The 19,835-nt window shown below is 41.5% G+C and overlaps 2 protein-coding genes across 4 annotated transcripts in view; one reads left to right on the forward strand and one right to left on the reverse strand.

Moving 5' to 3' along the window:
• Positions 1-12,462, forward strand: csrp3 (cysteine and glycine-rich protein 3 (cardiac LIM protein)). Of its 2 annotated transcripts, XR_013936501.1 has the most exons (7): positions 121-209; positions 2,664-2,775; positions 6,477-6,648; positions 6,739-6,874; positions 10,038-10,131; positions 10,211-10,327; positions 10,691-12,462. XR_013936501.1 is itself a non-coding variant. In XM_080492336.1 (6 exons), exons 2-6 carry the CDS (start codon positions 2,664-2,666, stop codon positions 10,273-10,275), a joined length of 579 nt encoding a protein of 192 aa, XP_080348462.1. In that variant the 5' UTR covers positions 1-209; the 3' UTR covers positions 10,276-10,416. The 2 variants fall into 2 exon arrangements, 1 of the variants encoding a protein (XP_080348462.1); XM_080492336.1 differs by lacking the exon at positions 10,691-12,462 and having other exon boundaries at positions 1-209; positions 10,211-10,416.
• Positions 10,340-19,835, reverse strand: part of zdhhc13 (zDHHC palmitoyltransferase 13) — an 18,755-nt gene continuing 9,259 nt past the window's right edge. The window contains exons 11-18 of one of the 2 annotated variants that reach the window (XM_080492314.1): positions 19,208-19,332; positions 19,068-19,130; positions 18,865-18,958; positions 16,737-16,820; positions 16,499-16,656; positions 14,137-14,234; positions 11,962-12,094; positions 10,340-10,879 (exon numbers count right to left, since the gene is read on the reverse strand). In XM_080492314.1, coding sequence (XP_080348440.1) covers positions 10,862-10,879; positions 11,962-12,094; positions 14,137-14,234; positions 16,499-16,656; positions 16,737-16,820; positions 18,865-18,958; positions 19,068-19,130; positions 19,208-19,332 — 773 coding nt within the window. In that variant the 3' untranslated portion in view covers positions 10,340-10,861. Of the gene's footprint in view, positions 11,515-11,961; positions 12,095-14,136; positions 14,235-16,498; positions 16,657-16,736; positions 16,821-18,864; positions 18,959-19,067; positions 19,131-19,207; positions 19,333-19,835 lie in introns of both variants that reach the window. The other variant, XM_080492313.1, reaches the window with a different exon arrangement.

Below are 19,835 nucleotides of genomic sequence, written 5' to 3' on the forward strand. Positions count from 1 at the left end.
TCCTCCAGAACAAATGTCTGGGCGAGCGATGCCCGGGACCCTTTCAGCCACTGATGGAGGGTCCGAGCGCCGTCACCAGTTATTTTAGGAGGATGCTTTCACTGGAGCGTCACTGATGGACTGTGGCGATGGCGAGATGGAGAGTATTTAATCCGCCCGAGTGTCCCCGCGGCCACGTCCAGACCGACACGTAAAGACCTGCAGTCAAGGTAAGAGCCTGGTGTCTCCAGAGGAGCTAAACCAGTCCTGTGGCTTCTTACAACTCAGAAATGACAATTGATCCTTTTTTAAGCTGTTTTAATTTTCACTGAATTAACATTCATTGTCATTGTTTTTCTTCTATAAAGAGGTAAAGAGGCAGATCCCTGACCTCTCGACCATATTCAGACATTCAGACATTCCAGAACAGTCTGCCGGTGAGCACTCAGCCGTTATCGCATACCAGTCCTGTGAGGCGACGGGCAGCTGCTGATAGAAACTGGAATGTCAAACAAAAGAGCCAAAGCAGGGCAGCGTTGACCAGCAGAGTCGCTTCATGGGGAATCAAAAGTGGCAGAAAACATCTTAAATCATGGGAAACGAGGACACAGGAATTCAAATTTGAGATTTCATGTTTGACCCTGCCATTGTCTTCTTATTTAGATATTGAGTCCTCCTGCCTGGTCCGTTTCAACGACTTCTAAAGCGTGAAATGTTTCATTTTATTTGTTCATGTATGACCGATTTAAATGAAAATTAAATTATACCTAATTTCTTGTGAAAAAAAAGTGGCAAATTCCTAATAATTTCCTACTTTAATTATAAACAGATGCAGACAAGTCCACGGACTATGTCAGCGTTTCGTCAGGATGTTTGACTATTTTGGACAGTGGCACTCAGAAGATGGATTACTGGGACAACTTGACACAGTCATCCAACGTTCGAGAGGAATCTGTTGTATTAGATGCATCAATTCCAGTAGAAGTTCTGAATTTTAACGAAACACATTCAATTTGACTTGCAGCGAAATTAGTAGTAAACAATCATGTCATTTTAAAGAAATTGCATAAAAGAAAACCAAAGTTCTGGCACAATGTTTGAAACTGCTTTAAAAGTTGTATTACGCTCAGAGGAGGACTGAAGACGCCAGACAACAAACGTATAGGTGGAACCGGAGCTCATTCTTATTCCAACATCAACAAATTAAAATCCAAATGATAAAAATTACAACATCCTCAAGATCACAGGAGATTACTGGAGGGTTTCTGGAGAGTCCAAACAATCACATCACACAGAAGACACCCAATGTAAAGCACAGCCACCAGGTGCAGACGATCAGACACAGGGGAAACACATCAGTTCTTTATTCACCTGCAGCCGTTTCCCTTTAGTTCCTCTTTTCCTTTGATTTACATTCAAACCTGAGATATTTGACTTTATATCAGAGGTTAGAACCTCAGAGGAACGTGAGAGGAACCACCTTTATACTACTTTATACATTTCTACTTGTTTCACTACGACAGACGTCACTAACCTTCACCGCCGTCACATTATTATTACGCCACCTAGTGGAAGTTTGGTCTGACTGTCACAACAACATGATCATCTTTACTTAACTCCTTTAGGAAGCCTCCTAACACCTTTCCTTAACTCCTTTAGGAAGCCTCCTAACACCTTTACTAACTCCTTTAGGAAGCCTCCTAACGCTTCTCCTTAACTTTTGTTTTCCAGAATTCTGATTTAAAAACACTTCAGATCAAATGAGTATGGTCTGATTTTATATGATTGGTCCATTTGTATCTAATTTTATGACGATTCCAGTTGGATTTTATTTTTGTGAATTTGTTCACAACACAAGGGACTCCAGTGTTTCAAATCAATTATTGCATTAATCTGTTTTTATGACTTGATATAGTAATGGGTATATCAATCCAAGAGATTCACACAAGAAAATTCAAATCAGCTCAGAAAAATCAACTCTAAGTTAAAGTTTTGTACTTTTGGTGAAGAAGGTCACGGACCGACTGAAAGGAAACGATGACTCACAAGTCCACACACAAATTAAAGATCAACTTGAATGAAGGCTGTCTCACCAACACTTTTTTAAATTCGTCTATAATCAACGTGCTAATGGAATTGAAATTTACTTACCTTCGCCAACGAGGTTGTCTGACAAGGTTATGATGTATGTATGTATGGAACCAACTTTTCGCCCAAATCGCATGAAATCTTCAGGGATGATTTGTCACCATCAAGGACCAATCCATGACATTCTGAATGTTAGCGGCTAACCGTTTCCGTTTAAATCCTCCAAAACTTGGAAAACTTCCGACACAAAGTGGATGAGAGAGGCACCTCATGGAGGAGCTCAAAGGAGTTAGGCATCTGTTGCCATGGAGACGCTCCCTGCTCAGTGTTTCACAGTGATGGAGCTACCGGACAGGCTAGGTAGCATTAATATGAGCTAATGGCTATCATGCTAGTGATGCTAACTCGGTTCCACAAACAAATGTGTTGTTGGCGAAGGACTGCGCTCTACCGAGTGTAGCTCTAGTTAATCTAAAGTGTTTGAGTTTTACATTGTGTTTTAGAAAAATTCAAAATGTCGTGATTCATTCCTTTGTGTTTCACGTTAAAGAGTGCGATCGTCAGTTTGTGTGTTCTTTCTGTGCGGCCTGTTTCAGATGCCAAACTGGGGAGGAGGGGCGAAGTGCGGCGCCTGTGAGAAGACGGTTTACCACGCGGAGGAGATCCAGTGTAACGGGAGGAGCTTCCATAAGACCTGCTTCATCTGCAGTGAGTGACCGACTCCTGCAGGCCTTAACAGAGACCCACTGCAACAAACACAGGAGCCCTAAAGTCATCATGAGCTCATCAACACGGTGGTTTCCTCCTTCATACGGGGCCCCACAGGGCTCAACTTTAGGGCCCCTGTTTTTTGCACTTTGTTTGCTTCCACCGGTTCCATTCTTGTTAAAGTGAGGAACTCGTTCCACTGCTACGTAGACGAAAGTCAAATCTATGTCCCGCTGAAGAAGAAATGCCTATAACTGATTTTGCTCTCAGTTTCTTTGGATTCAGAAGCACAAACTGCCAACAGGAGAGCCCCTTTTATTTTCCTAATTGTTATACCAGCTTCGGTTACACATGTGAAATTTAGTTCCACCACCAGAGATGTGAAAAGTACCAAATAAAGTAATATGATAATATAGTACTCCTAACCTTTGGACCCACGCTTTTATAAAAGTCAATAATGCAAATATGGAAGTTTCATTGAGTTCAAGAATTGTTATTCTATTCTATTCTATTCTATTCTATTCTATTCTATTCTATTCTATTCTATTCGTAGCTTTGTTTTAACTGAATACAGTTGAGAGGTTGCAGAGCTGCTGTCTCTCCATCAACTATAAAGCTTTAGCACTAACTGTTTTTTACAGGTTTTAATTTCACTAAACTGATATTTCCATTAATACTTAACTAACTTTGTGAAGGATCCACATTACCTGCAACACCTCATGACTTCGTAAACATCTTTAATGACAACATTCTAACTCTTAGGGATCAAATTAAAGAGACTAAAGAGACCACATCTTTAGACTAGTTAGTGGAGGCTGATTTCCAGTTATCCAGCTTCCACCCTAGAAGTCCTTGAGTTCTCCTCAATCTCGCTTCATCTAAACCAACAACTTGCCTACTAGATCTAATCCCCACTAAACTGTTTAAAGATATTTTCCCTGTGATTAGTACATCAGTACTAGATCAGATCAACATGTCTCTAATAACAGGTTATGTACCACAAGCCTTTAAGGTTGCTGTAGTTAAACCTCTTCTTAAAAGACCTCAGCTTGACCAGGTGTCTTAGCAAGTTACAGGCCAATATCCAACCTTCTTTTATTTCTAAAATCCTACAGGAAGTAGTTTCAGTCACTGAGTATCAATATCCAACCTTCCTTTATTTCTAAAATCCTAGAAAAAGTGATTACAAGTCAGTCATGTGACCATTTAATCAAAAACAACTTATGTGAGTCGTTCCAGTTGGTTTTAGATTCATCAGATCACAGAGACTCTCTGATCAGAGTTATTGATCAGCTTCTCTTGGCCTCAGACAAAGAACTGGTCTCTGTTCTGGTCCTGTTAGATCTCAGTGCTGCATTGGTACTATTGATCAGAACATTGATACTATTGATCAGAACATTGATACTATTGATCAGAACATTGATACTATTGATTAGAACATCCTATTACAGAGATTAGAACACATCATCTGGCTTAAAGGTACAGTACTAAATTGGTTCTGATCATATTTATCAGACAGGTTCCACTTCGTTCATGTTCACGAGAACTCTTCAGTCCAGACTGAAGTTAAACATGGAGTTCCACAGGGTTCTGTCTTAGGTCCTATACTTTTTACTTTATACATGCTTCCTGTGGGGAATATAATTAAAAAACTTCTAAAAGTCGTTTGCATGTTTCTAATATATCTTTGTTTTGTTGCTGTCAAGAGTTTTTAAATCAGCTTTTAAGAAGCCTGAGGTGAAAGAGCATCTTCCTCCCACCAAATAAGTGTCAGATCAACACTACGATGAAATAGATTTGTAGATAATAATGAAACAGAAGAGAAAAGGAAATTAAATGTAGAGATGAGTTACTTTGACCGTAACGTAGGGCAGGTAACTGTATTTGGTTATTATGGAATTTCTTCCTGTTTCTTCCAAGCCGATAATTTGAATCTAAAGTCAGGAGTAAATGGAAGATTTTGACGACTGCTTTGACTAAAGTATGTGTTCCTCATAGTCAAAGTGCTTGACCGATGCAACAAGCATATTGTTTGTATTAAAAACCGGCTCAATTGTGCAGACACACAAGCACACATATACTGGGCCTTTAGTTGCACAATAACCATGATAAAAAGGTGAAACTGAGATAATATAAAGTGTATTTTACAGAAAGGAATGGGGATTTACAGAATATTTAAGGACTTTTTTTTAAATCATTGGTCAGTTTGATGCTTTTGCCAAAACTTAATTTGATAAAATTCTCGCTTCAGGGTGTTTGTCTACGTTGACTTTACTTTTTTGAAAATTCTAAATATCCTTTAATTTTAACATTTTCAGTGAATTCAAAGAAGGGTTAAGATTTGAAAAGTACTTTTTGACCTTAATCAATTGTGGTTTGGTTGTTCTTTAGCCTCCTATCTCCTTTTTGTCATTGTGCTGCAGTGTTGTGTTTGTTTTCTATTTGTCCTGCTGCATTTCCCCCTGAGACCCCCGGTCCTCTGCTCACTGGACATCCTGTCCTGAATGTCCCTGCTGCTCTCGCTGTACCAGCCAACAACCAGCTCCTGCAGTAATCCAGAGACTAACACACACACACACACACACACACACGCACGCACGCACGCACGCACGCACGCACGCACGCACGCACACACACACACACACACACACACACACACACACACACACACACACACACACACACACACACACACACACAGACACACACACTCCAGCTGGCAGTGTGTTACAGTCATATTGTTCCACTGGGAGCTGTGAAATCCTGGGTGATGATGAGCTCGTCCAGCTGCTAAGAGTTGGTCTTTACTCCGGCGTTCAACTCGCGTTCGTCCGTCTGGCTGCAAATAGAAACACAAACACACCCGAGTGCGTTCGCTGCTGCTGACTGATGAATCCTGAGCCTCCTTTTAACCGGTGCACCGACGACTCGTCCACAAAACTGAAGACCACATAAACAAAAAAAGATTTGTCCATGTGGTTCTGGACAACTCGTCCATGTGGTTCTGGACAACTCGTCCACTACTATTTCTTTCAGCTTTATTGATTTGAAGGATTTCAAAGTATATTTGACACATTTGGAAGAATTATTAAGGGTATTTGACAGATAAACATGCTCGTGTATTAAGGTCGACAATATCCTGTCTTTTTAGCGTCTTTGTTACAGCAAACAGAGGATTTGTTGGAGCTTAATAATAATCAGCTTGATTTATGGGTCTAATTCTTCTTCTGAAGTAAAAACAAATAGGATCCATGTTTGTTTTATAATTATTTACCCATATTTCCACACCATAACTCAGATATGGAAGAATGAGGTTAGAGTTATATAATAAGTTTAGTGAATTTTGATCTAAACGGATCTGATTTTACACATTATGCCAATATTGTTTGCAAATTTTAACTTCAGGATCTTTCTATGTGGCTTCTGACTGAGCCTTTCCTAAAAATGTGTTGACATGCACTCAAGAGAATGGTAAACAAAGCCATGTGATACTAAATATATATGAAAATATACTAGATATATGAAAAATACATAAAATGTCAATTAGAAATAACTATATGTAAAAATACATTGTACAGGATTTCTTTTCTCCATGGACGAGTTGTCCAGGGCAGCGGTTTTGTGGACGAGTCGTCCTACAGTCGTTTTAACCTCCTCTGACGTTCCTCTGGATGAACTCAAACTTCTTTTCTGTCCCACAGTGACCTGCAGGAAAGGCCTGGACAGCACCACGGTGGCGGCGCACGAGTCTGAGATTTACTGCAAGTCGTGTTACGGCAAGAAGTACGGGCCGAAGGGCTACGGGTACGGGCAGGGAGCCGGCGCCCTGAGCTCCGATCCTCCCGGACGCTTCGACACCCGGCAGCCTCAGGAGTGAGTATCGAGCGCCGAGGCGCCGCGCCGCAGAGCTGCGTACTCAGCTTCCTGTTGGATGAATCTTCTTCATGTTCCCCCGCCCCTCAGGTTCAAACCGCGGCCCGCCGCCACAAACACCGACGCCAGCGCCAACAAATTCTCCCAGAAGTTTGGGAGTTCGGACCGCTGCCCCCGCTGCTCCAAAGCTGTTTACGCTGCAGAGAAAGTGATGGGAGCCGGGAAGGTACGCAACGAAACACACACACACCTTTCTAATAACAAACACCTTGATGGAAACTCTCCTCATCTTAGTTTCTCTCGTTTAGATCAGGGGTCTGCCACCTGCGGCTCCTTAGCGCCACAGTAATGGCTCCCTGTAAACAAAAATGTATTTGCATATTGTACAATTAGTTATTTTTTTTTTCATTTTAAAAAGACACTTATCTTCTGGCTGAAAAGAGCTGAAAAAAGGTAGAGCAGCCAAACGGGTTCCATTACATCAACAACAAAAAAGTTGAAAAAGTGAAAGCAGCTAAAATGACTGATAATACAATAGTACAAGAAAAAAGAAAAAAATGATTTCAAATTTCTAAGCGGGTCAAAATGGTTTAAACAACTCAAAAAGTGAAAAATCTGTAATGAAAAACCCTACAGAAGTCGCTTCAAATGAACAAACATGCAAAACGACAGTCAAAACAGTGAAAACAGCTAAAGGTGACAGCTAAAACAGCTAAAACAGCTAAAACAGCTAAAACACCTAAAACACCAAAAACACCTAGAAATGGCTTAAAAAAAACCCACAAAAATAATGAAAGCTGCAGGCAGCGTTGGACGGGACCTCGCGCCCCCCTCCCTCCCCCGGCCCGTAGGGGGTGGCCCAATCACAGCCTCCGGCCCCTTTAAATGTTCTTCACCTGAAAATCACACAGGTTCCTCCCCAGGTGTCCCTGACCTGGAATCTGGTCTTATCTCACATGCTAATCTGCTAAGCTAACTAGCCTAGCATTAGCATTAAAAAGAATGCTACATTCTGCTCCCCCTCCTGATCCCCCCTCCTCCTCCTCCTCTTGCTCTGTTCTCCTCCTCCATTGCTATAATAACCTAGAAATTTACACTTTAAAGTTTTTCTTTGTGTTCAGTGTCTGTAATGAAATTCTCTATATTTTTACAAGATCAAACAGTTCCTGAAAATGAAATAAATTTTAATGAAACATTCTGGTGCAAAATACAATGAAATGTCAAAACAAACTAGTATAACTCCTTTATAACCTCCTTGCTTGGTGGGACCAGATTGGAGCCTCTTGGTGGGTTTAGGTCCACGGGCCTTATGTCCTCTGCTGTTATGTGAAAGAGAAACTTAAGTACTCGTGATGTCAAACTTGTCATCCACCCTGTGCTTCAGGCTCCGAGCCTCTGCGGGGATTTTCGGGATCTTTACGTTACTGACATGGAAGTGAACCCAGAGTGTATTAGGGGGGCAATCATGTAACATGATTGAAACTAACTTCACTTCCAGGTCTTGTGTGGAGTTATGACCGCAGGCTGAGGTCTGCATGGGGCAGCAGGGGGCGCTCTGCTACGAGACGCATCATTAATATTTTCTACCCACAGAACTTCTTTCTAATGAAGCCAGACTTTTGGTTCATCAGTAATCCAGTGTTCATGAGCGTGCCACATTTAGTGGGCACTTTTTTGGTGGAAAATCTTACTTTGAAAGGCAAATTGCGGACTTCCTGTTGGATTTAGGTCTGAGGTTGGAGCGCGGGATTTTTAGGTCTCGATGAGACGAACAATTGAGTTTTGGTTTGATCTCTCTACGACATTCCTACGGGCCGCGGTGGCCGTTTGGGTTTTTCTAGGTGCTGCTGGTTTTTCTAGGTGGCGCTAGAGAGACAATTTAGCATTCTGGGGGTTAATTTTTACATTTTCTTATAATGGTATCCAGTGTTAATGAGCATGCCAAATTTGGAGAGTTTTTGAGCGTGTTTGGAGGTTTTAATACAGGAAACATTACAAATACAATAGGGTCCTGGCCTCCTTTCTGCTCGGTCCCTGATTAAACTGGAGTCATGAAGAATCACACTTGTTATGTTATATTATTTATTTTAAGTAAAATTCGATCCCACTGAGCATATAAAACCTATGAAAGAGACTATCCGTTTTGAAATCTATGCGTCCAGCACTTTCATTATTTGTATTTTCTGCACATTTATTTGAACAATGTTGATTTTAATCATGTCCAGACTCTAACAGGACACCGAAATCATAATCTGTAAATTATCATTATACATCTGATTGTGGTCCACTTTGCCACTATAAAACAGATTTCATTCTACATAAATACCATATGACTCTTGACATATCTATGCATAATATGTAATATATATGGAAATGTTCTTTGGCATCACCTTGGTGTAGGAATTTCTGTTCCCCATGCATGTCAATGACTTTTCTGCAAAGACTGAGAGAGAGAGGCGTCTTCCATATTAATGAGGATGTTACCTCCTGCAGTACAACCTGTATAAAATCGTCTCTTTAAAACACATTTCTTTATGGAGAATTGGGTCACGTAAGGAGTCGAATCTTGTCATGATGATTTTCTTATCAACTCTCAGTCATTTCAGCTTTTTTCTTTAATGCGCCAAACTTCTTCTGGAACTTAAATATGTTTATTTCATGCTTGTGTTTTGCGTTTCAAAGCAACAGGCTGTTTCTCTTCTGTTGCTCCTGATGTTAGTTAAGAGTGAAGCTGGGATTGGTTTTTGCTCATTATGAAGAATTCAGTGTGAATCAAGGCAGACTGGATCTTGGAAAGTCGTCAGAACGGAGCAATATGTAATAATGTAATAAATGTTCAACTCAATCTGTAATAATAATCTGCTGCGTTTTGTAATGAAATTCTTGAACTTATTATGTAATTAACTTTGCCACATTTTGTAATAACATCAGAATGACATAAAGCTTTCCAGCTTAATTAGGATTTTATTTTATTTTTTTAACTAGTAGGATGTTTTCTTGCGCAGGCCTTAATCAAAAGTAACTGTGTTTCATTATGATGGAGTTATAACGCGTTCACAAGCTGGAAACAAAAGCTACACTAATTATTTATTACCGACACAAAAACTTGTTGCACTGAAATTTTGCAATCTGCATTATGTCATTATTATTTATGATACAAAGCATAAAAACACTTGTTACATTACATGTTGCACTGTTATGACATAATGCGGCGCTACACACTACACCTTTCTGGGTTCAAAATAAACCTTTTTGTTTTGACGCCGTAATGATGAGCAGCTTACCAAACTTCCTGCACCGCCTCATTGAGACCTGAGATTTGGTGCTGGAGCAGTGAAAACACGAGAACTCAGGCGCTGCAGTGATGAAATGAGGGTGTTTGTGTCCAGCCGTGGCACAGAACCTGTTTCCGCTGCGCCATATGTGGGAAAAGCCTGGATTCCACCACAGTGACGGAAAAGGACGGAGAACTGTACTGTAAAGGTACCGACACATTTCAGTCACTGCATCGGAATGAAGCACACGCAGGCTCGTCAGGATTGTTCTCTTATTTTCTCCTCAGTTTGCTACGCCAAAAACTTTGGGCCTAAAGGCTTCGGACTGGGGAACGAAGCCATGCTGGACTAACGGAACCGGAACCTTCACTGGAGACTGGATGGTGTCATACACGTCACATCAGGCATTAAAATCCACAATTACAGCATTTTTAAGTTCAAATTGCACTGAAATTCAAACATGTGTCCCAAATTAAAAGACTTTTGCCTGTGGAAATGTATCCTGAAAGTGTATTCTGTAATTACCAATACACAGAAAGAGCTCAAATGCTTTATTATTTGGATTAATATTACTTGTGTTGAGCTGAATGTGTTTCCACCGACAGCAGCTGGGCACGTTTCTTCCTCTGAAACTTAATTAACAATTCAATGTTCTTTGCATTCATAAATAATTCTGTGTGACCGCTGATTGAATTAAATGTAAATTAAAAAAGAAAAAGTTGATTACCAGACGCATCGTTAATTCTGCACCAAACAATTATGTGCAGAGGGAGACGGGATGAATCGCCGCCATCATCTGGCAGGATTGGATTAGAGGAGCCCAACACGGAGGAATGGATTCAGAAAATGGAAATTAAGTCATTACATAGTTTGTGTTATTTGCAAAACCCGGCGATGGACGCCAAGACTGCAGTCGACACAACCATCTTCACCAAACGTCAGCGTGGAGCTGCAGACTGGAGGGAAAGTAGAAACAAGTCCAGTGAGAATGTGCAAACTGCACACCGAGGCTCTGAAGGGAAACAAACACACCCATTCCTGCTCATGTGCAAAACTTAAAGTCACTAATAACAAACAGAAACAGACTTTTTTATATGGAAATCAACCTTGGATGATTTTATCAACCTGAGGTTTATATAAAGTTCCCCAATCACTTTGACGTGCTTCTCACTGGATAAAACAACCATAATGTTTTAAATGGAAAATACCAGTTACAGAGGGAGATCTGCAGATACATTTATAGTTTATAGGAGGGAAAATGGTTATAATCTGTCATAACCATCACTGCACACATCTAAAAAATCTCTCCCTGACTTTCTGGAAGAGACTAAGCAACACGGCTTTCCAGACAGATTTAAGTGACATATGAACAAAGATGAGAAGTTTGAGCTCTGTGACCAGGTACAAGTTATACAAGCTTTGCCGAACAAAGTTATAAGTATTAATCGCACAAAAAACATTATCTAATGCAGGGACTTTGAGTTATTTAAACTGCTTAAGGCAAATAAAAAAAGAGGATTCTGATCATGGAATGCTAGAGATTTGGGTTTCCTGGTGTTTGAAGTGTTGGTATGCAGCCTCCACACAGACGCTGTTAAAGAGACAGGCACAACATTGTTTATTGACGAATGATAGTGGATTTTTTTGTTAATAAACACATGCAACCTTTACAAAAGTCATAAAACCGTGTTTACACATACAAAGATTTCTCTCTCTCCTCACAACAGATGATAAAAATAGGCTTAATGTGTTCATAAAAACAGCCCAAAACTTTGCCAGCCTTCAGAGGTGGAGTTAATCTGCTCCGTGCTCAAACCTTTATCACTGTTGTGTTTTTTGTTGAACTTCCATTGGTCAAGTATAAGGCAGCAGCAGTCTCTACAACCCAAACCAACTGCATCTACACGTTTCTTCTCCCAACTTAGAAAAATAAATAATTACAATCTGTGCGTTTGGTCCTGAACCGCTGTGGGTAAGAGTCCGACCGACCAACACCCCCCCCCCCCCCCCCCCCAGGGAGGAGGAGGCAGAGTCACACCATGTCAGCGTGTCCGAATGCGTGCTGCTCACGCCCCGGCAGGAACTGCTGCGTCCAGTCGATGGCGGGCGGCTTGAAGAGGCCGCAGCAGCGCAGCTGGAAGAAGGACACCAGGTTCCTCACCACGCCCAGGCTGCAGAGGAACCACACCACAGCGACACACTGAGCAGAGCGCCGCCACGTTCACAGGAAGTCACGACACAATGGAGTTTAAAACAAAGTATTACTGTAATTTCAGGACTTGTAAGCTACTAATTTCTCACTAATCCAGACGGTATTCAAAAATGTTTTTTTTTCAAAGAAAGGCAATTTCTAATTTGGGGGGGGGGGGGGGGGGGTGTTAATGTGTGAAACTTGTAAAGAACAGATGTTGACTCTAGATGTGTGTCAGTTTTGGGAGAGAGGTTATGGAATGGACTTCAGGAACAACTGAAAAAGTTGAGTTCTCTGTGTTTTCAATAAGAGTTTAGGATGTAAGATAATTAAAGGTGTAATATTGTTTTTGTTTTGACTCACTGATTGTTCCGCTCCACGGCTGACAGATCATCTTCCTCTCAATCACAATCGGCAAATAACTGATAAAGCACTTTATGGAATAAAACCCTCAGCGTTTGTGTATTTCTGCTGTAATTTGCCGCCGCCCCCCACGGAGGCCGCGCTTAAAACTTAAAAGCTTAAAAAACAAAAAGCAAAACACACAATCCCAGTGAAATTGTTGTCCTGTTTACCTCTGGATTATAGACAAGTACAATTTATACACGTACAAATGTTATTTTATTTTCAAATTTGGTCGGTGCAGCTTATATTCAATAGTGTGTAAATTCTTTAGAACTGAATGTAGATAAATCAACGCAGACGAGTTAAAAAAGAAACGGTGACAGTGACAGAACTCACAGCTCCTCTGGTGACACTTCTTATAACACTTCTAACCCTAATGACCCTAACCCTCTGACCTCAAACTGCTGCAACAATATTTGGTTCCAACACTAAAGTTTGCTCTCCAGTGTGAGTCTATTGATCATTTCATTTATTTGGACTTTAAAATATCTATATCTGATTGGCTGGTGAACTTTGCCCCCCCCTCCCTGTGAGAAAAGCATTGTTTACACAACAACAGTCACTGAAACGGAATCGATTGTATGTTTTCATTTCAGAATAATTTCACTGTTTTCCTTCGTCACATTGGCCCATTCACTATCTGCAGAACTGGGATCCAGGTGATGGTGCAGTAACTGTGTAGTAACTGTGTAGTGACTGTGTAGTAACTGTGTAGTAACTGTGTAGTAACTGTGCAGTAACTGTGTAGTGACTGTGCAGTAACTGTGCAGTAACTGTGTAGTGACTGTGCAGTAACTGTGCAGTAACTGTGTAGTGACTGTGTAGTAACTGTGTAGTAACTGTGTAGTAACTGTGTAGTAACTGTGCAGTAACTGTGCAGTAACTGTGCAGTAACTGTGTAGTGACTGTGCAGTAACTGTGTAGTAACTCAGACACAGATGGAAGAAGCGTTTTCAAAAAGTGACCAGATCCGATCAGAGTCGATCCACTCGGTCTTTCTTCATGTCCAATAACATTTTAACTTTATTTACCAGTAGGAATAAAAACAGTCCAAACAGTAGAAACTAGGGATGTCCCGATCCCATTGGTAGAGATCGGATCAGGACATCCCCAGTAGAACCTGAAGACAGTAATTTGTAAAGCAGAATGAATCTCACACTAGTTAATAATGATGAAACAACAAAAACACTGAAAAACACGTTTCACCAGTTTTTATCTTTTATCTGTTGCTCAGTTGTTCACTTATCTGGATCTGTGTCCAATAACAGTCCCAGACTCTTATTAGAACGTTCTGCTTTAGAACCTTCAACAGTCCCAGACTCTTATTAGAACGTTCTGCTTTAGAACCTTCAACAGTCCCAGACTCTTATTAGAACGTTCTGCTTTAGAACCTTCAACAGTCCCAGACTCTTATTAGAACGTTCTGCTTTAGAACCTTCAACAGTCCCAGACTTGAGGAACTGGATTTTTGATTAATTTTCAGAATATGAAAGAAAACGGTCAGTTACAAGAAGTAAATCAAAACTGTAGGAAGTTTACACAGTTTGGATTAAATCATTTGGATAAATTGATAAGAAACAAAAACATTCTTTTAAATGTACAAAACCTAAAACTCACTTGTACGGATTCTGTCTGAGGGAGACGTTTTGTCGGAGTTTCCTCTGGTGGAGAGTCAGATTGGTCCGCTCGGCCGTGGTCAGGCCCAGATAAGCGATCTGTGGTGCAAACAGGAGTGAGGAGAGTTACGATCTCACCTGAAGGACCCGGGACTCTGGATCCACGGCGGCTCTTCTCGCTGAACTCTGAACCGAAACTTAAGCTTTCAATCACACGACCCTCCACAGCCGGGTTAAATGATGCAGACGTGCCACAATACAAGACCAGAACTAAACAAGAACACTGCCAATGGTTTCTGGGTCAAATACAGTTTTAAGTTGAGTGGACACAAATATCTTTCATTCAAAGCTCCAACTAAACTTCTGCTGAGTCTTACTGCCAATTTGATTTAATTTACCCGTCTGGAATATCTGCATGACTAACAAGTATATAAATTACACAATGGCAACTTTTCTGAGGAGAAATGTCAACATGATTATATAAACTTACTGGGTATTTTATGTTATTTAGAAATCAGAGGAAAAATATAAATTATATATAAAGCAAGCAAAGGTGCACTTCCAAAAGGGGAAAGCAATATGCTGGAACACCGAAAAGGACGAGTAGGACGATAGCAGGACAGATTATGGAACTGCCTAAAGGATGAAATAAAACAAAGCTATAAGAAAGAAGAGCAACAATTTGACCTAGGACAGCAATAATATATAATATGTATATAATGGTATAAAATATATTAATACTTAATAAACATAATAAAAGGTATATATTGTGATAGAGAATAATATTAATATTAGCCACACTATATTTTGTATTCAAAATGTAATTGGGGAAATTTAAATCGTATATTAATATTAACATTACTTACATGTCATGTACATTCATGTGTAGTGTAGGGGAGACCGGGGAGGGTTCTAACACTTTGAGCTCAAGTTCTCAAACTTTCAAACAAAGTACCCACATTTCTTTACTACAAATGGCATCAATGTTGCACCAATGCTAGTATTCAATTCTTCTCTGGTCTAACCTGTTATATTACTGACGAGCTCTGGCGTATGCTTAGTCCATAATCCATAAGTCCATAATGAAGGTCTGCTGCCTGAGTCAACATTTCCTCCTGCTCCTCAGAAAACCTTGTTGCTGCTCCAGGAACCTGCACTGGGATACTACTGGGATACAACTGGGATACTACTGGGATACTACTGGGGTACCACTGGAGCCCTGCTCTCTCAGCTTCTGCAGTGTTTTGCAGTACCCGCTCAGTGTTCCATGGTAGATCTCATGTACCTTCACCACTGATCTGCCTGACTTGACCTTCTGTGACCTCATCAGATGCTTTTTTAAAAACATTTGCAGGCAAACCTCGGTCAGTCTTTCTCTTCCACTGCCAAGGCATTCTGTAAAAGTATTCAAATCAAGAAAGTGGTATTGATTCTATGTAAGAGGATGGTTGTAAAACTTATTAAAGATGTGTTAACCCCCCCCCCCCCACGCCTGTCTGTCTTTGTTTAGCTCGCTGTATTAGCATAGTGGTTTAAAATCTGTAATCTGTAATTTAATTTAATGTAAGTCATCTAGTTTTATGTGCAATAATAGAAGTACTAAACAAAATATACTCGGTCAAAAAAAATTACTTTCAAGCCTAAAAATTAATTCTTTCCTCTGTAGAATCTGCATGCAACTGCTCCCAGCCTCGATAATCACCATGGTAACCCTAACCCTAACCCTAACCATGTGGGATCAGGGAGGAAGTGGGTAAACACTGATATCATCATATGACTCTTATCTTATCCCTGATTGGTGGAAGTGGTGGCGTTACAACTCTGCCCATGTTACAACCATCCCCGGTCTCCCCTACCTATGTATATATGTTTGATGGGCTTGTATAAACTATATATAAAACTTATGTATAGTATATATATTGAATGTGTATTGTAAAAATGGCAATATGTTGTGACATCATCTAGAGAGCCTCGGTTAGTTTTTTGTGATGTTGTAGGTGTGAATAATGAGTTTGCTTCAACCGGCAACATTTCAGCTGATTAGTTGGACAATTGAGTGTCATTGGTTCTGTTGTGTTTCCTGAAGACCGCCAAAATAAATGTAAATTCAAAGTCAAATGTATCAGTCATTTGCTTGGTGTAATATATTGAGCTGAAATAAAAACATAAAAAAAGGAGTATTTTGTCCTGGAAATTTGTCTCACATAAGGGGATCTTCTTAAATTGAGGGTGAAATATTGGGTTCCTGGTGTTATGTTGAGTTTTGCATCTCATGTATATTACATGGTGTACCTAAGTACAGGTAAAATCCAGATTAATAGCAGGAAGTACGTGTTGTTTTCAGTCCTCCTGTGGAGTTTCACCTGGTAGAGCTGCAGCAGCAGCACCAAACTGGACCAGCAGGTATGATAGAAGGCCAGCAGGAAGACGCTGAGCACCCAGGGCGAGCAGCTGACCAGGGTGGAGACGACGGCCCACAGGCCCTGCTCCTCGTAGTGCAGCACGCAGTGAGACGACCAGTCTGCAGGAGGAGACGCACGGGCGTGAACATCAGCACAGACCCCGACACGCCACTTACAAGGCGGTTCCACAGTAACTCACACACGAAGGAACCGTAAAACATCCAGACGCCCATCAGCGTGAGGGAGAACAGGAAGAGGACGAAGTAGTGATGGTTCCTCGCTCCTGAGAGGAAATCAGATGGAAAAACAAAGGTTGGAATTAAAGCACTGCCTTAAATCTCTGCGACAATATCAACTCCACATAGGGACAAAACTTTGATTCAAATTTAAAAGACAGGGGGTGGAGTCATCTCCAGAGATGGAGCTGGAGCTCTCTGGTCGGGGGTGGAGTCATCTCCAGAGATGGAGCTGGAGCTCTCTGGTCGGGGGGTGGAGTCATCTCCAGAGATGGAGCTGGCCAGCCGCTGTAGCTGCCTGTTGTACAGCGTCTGTAAGCTCAGCTGTGACTCTCCAATCAGCCGACTGGACCATTTTATTAACTGACTGAGAGATTTCCTCTGTTAAATGAACGCTTCCAAACCAAGCCACCAGTGAAAAACATAAAACGGATTCGATAAAATAGTGTCATCAAGGTTTTGTCCACATTGAAATGGGATAACTCTCTCAGACAGAACAGACGCTGGTGTCCCTTCTTGTTCGCCGCCTCACAGTTTTCTTTAAAGTTTAACTTTGAGTCAACGATAATGCCCAGATCTTTATATGATTGTACTTGTTCAATCGTTTGTCCCTGGATGATGGTGGGCTCAGGTGTGCGTCTTCACACCACCTGACAAAGTTATCAATGACAGGGACATGGCTGTTTTTATTTGACTGTAGCAGGCTCACAATTACCGAGTCATCGGCATATTCTAAAATAAATCGGTCCTTCAATGTGCTCTGACACATATTAGTGTAAATAATATATAACAATGGAGAGAGCACACCCCCTTGTGGTGAGCCTGTGGAGGAGCACAGTTAATCCGATATACACCCGTTGACGCTCACCCTCTGTGTCCCGTTTGTTAAAAAGTTTATAATCCAGCCCACAAGATTATTGTTAAGGTTAAAATGTTCTAAAAGTCTCTGGGAAAAATCGACAAATAAAAGCCGTGTGACACCCACTCCCCTCCAGGTGCTTAAAAACTATGTTAAGCAGAGTGAGCCTAGCGTCCTCCACTCCTCTTCTGGGCCTGAAGGAAAACTGGAGTTTATCCATTGCACTCTCAGCGTTTACCAAAATGTCAGACCGCACTAGTTTTTCAAAGTTTTTCATTATGATTGATGTCAGGGCCACCGGTCTGAAGTCATTGAGAGTCGTGGGACGACTTGATTTAGGAACCGGGACAATGACAGCGTCCTTCCACATCCTGGGGACCTGCTGTGCTTCCAAGGATCTGTTAAAGTTTCTGAAAACCTGGGCTCAGTTGTTGGAAGCAGGTTTTCAGTAGCCGGCCAGAGAAGTTATCTGCTCCATAACTTTTGCTAATATTTGTGCATTGAAAAGCTTTTTCCACCTCTTCTGGTTTTATAAGTTAGTTATTAAGTGCTGGTTGTCACACAGTTTGAAGGTTAGTTCTTTTGTGTCTTTGCTAAAATCAAGGACATTTAAATGATTGTAAAAACAATTAAGAGCATTGGCAAAATCACCATCTGAGCTGAAGCCATTTAAAGTAACATTAGTGCTACCGCTTGTGTTCTGGAGGCCCGCTATAGTTTTCATACTGGACCAGGCTGAGCCAAGCCCGTTAGAAGCCATTTTGTTCTCCAGTGTTTCTCTATAGCTCTGTTTTGCCTTTAAAATCTGAATTTTAAGCTGTTTGGTGGCTCTGTAGGTCTGATGCTCCTCCTTTAGGGGGTTCAGACAATCCCAATCAAGGTAGGCCCTCCCTTTGACTCCTCCCACAATTAGGCAGCTCTGCTCTGGCACATGGCACCACAAGAGGAAGTACTTCCTCCTCTTCCCAAGATGGGCATGTGTGGGCGGAGCCAGTCCAGCTCACACAGACGCAGCAGATTTTGAATGCAGCTCCTATGATCCAATATTCAAATGGAGAAAAATCAAGGAGGAGCTAGAAACTTTAAATACTGAAGGTTTCTGGAGCGACCAGACCAGGAGGAGGAGGAGGAGGAGAACACCTGGAGGATAGGACTCCTTTAATCAAATTAATGTCTCTAACGGTGTTTCTCAATCTTTTTCCAATCATCTTGAAGTGGTTTTTGTGTCGTACCGATGCAGTTGTTGGTCCAGACGGAGTGGTGGTCCTGCTTCGCCACGCAGGCGTCGCAGGTGAAGCAGTGATTCGTTCTCATTGGCTTCTTTATCTGTGAGACAACAAAACAACAAACGACAACAGAGGATGTCAGTGGTTCTTGCGGTGGCGTCACAGTGCTGTTTGTTTAGTTTGCAGTAGTTTTGTATGCAGACACTCACCATACAGGAAGTGCAGAATATTCTGGGGTCCAGACAGCCGGCTTCAGCCAGGACCAACACATTCTGACAACACAAACACGTCTTAGCCAGGACAGAAAAACCTTTTCAGTCAAAATAACTTTATTTAAAAGCCATCCTACCATTTTCTTGTCCTCTTCTGTGGCTTTGACGAAGCCCGGGTCTGTCCTGCAGGCGCGGAGGTAGTAGTAGAGCAGAGCAGTGGCATTGAGAGTGAACAAAACCTGAGCGGTGGCGCTCGGTCCATGTGCAGCTCAAAGTTAAGAAACAAACTGTTTCGATATGGAAACCGGCAAAACAAGAAACAGAAAACCACAGCGGAGAGTTACCACTCCATTTCCTCTCACTGCTGATGGCGATGAAGTCATTCAACTGCCACCCTGCTGCAGAGCAACACCTTCGAACCTCCGATGGAGTTAAAATACCACACGATAACTGAAAGGAGTCTGGGTTCCTCTTCATAACCTCGCGTTGAACTCTGGCTCTGACTGTTTCTCACGTATAGTGAAGTGTGTACAGTAAAAGAGCAGCTTCCATCCATCCATCTTCTGCCGCTTATCCGTTTCCAGGTGTCAGTCTGAGCACCGTCACCCAGATCCCATTGCACCGATTAAGAACCTTTCCTGCAGGTGGAGAGCCCACAGGAAGGTGGTGCCCGGCGTGGGACATGAACCCTCTACCTTGAGATGAGTCTCGTGCTCTACCTACTGAGCTGGCCGGGATGCAAAAGAGCAGCTTATGGAAATGAAT

This window comes from Lipophrys pholis (assembly GCF_963383615.2).
Source record: "Lipophrys pholis genome assembly, chromosome: 2".
Lineage (NCBI taxonomy): Eukaryota > Metazoa > Chordata > Actinopteri > Blenniiformes > Blenniidae > Lipophrys > Lipophrys pholis.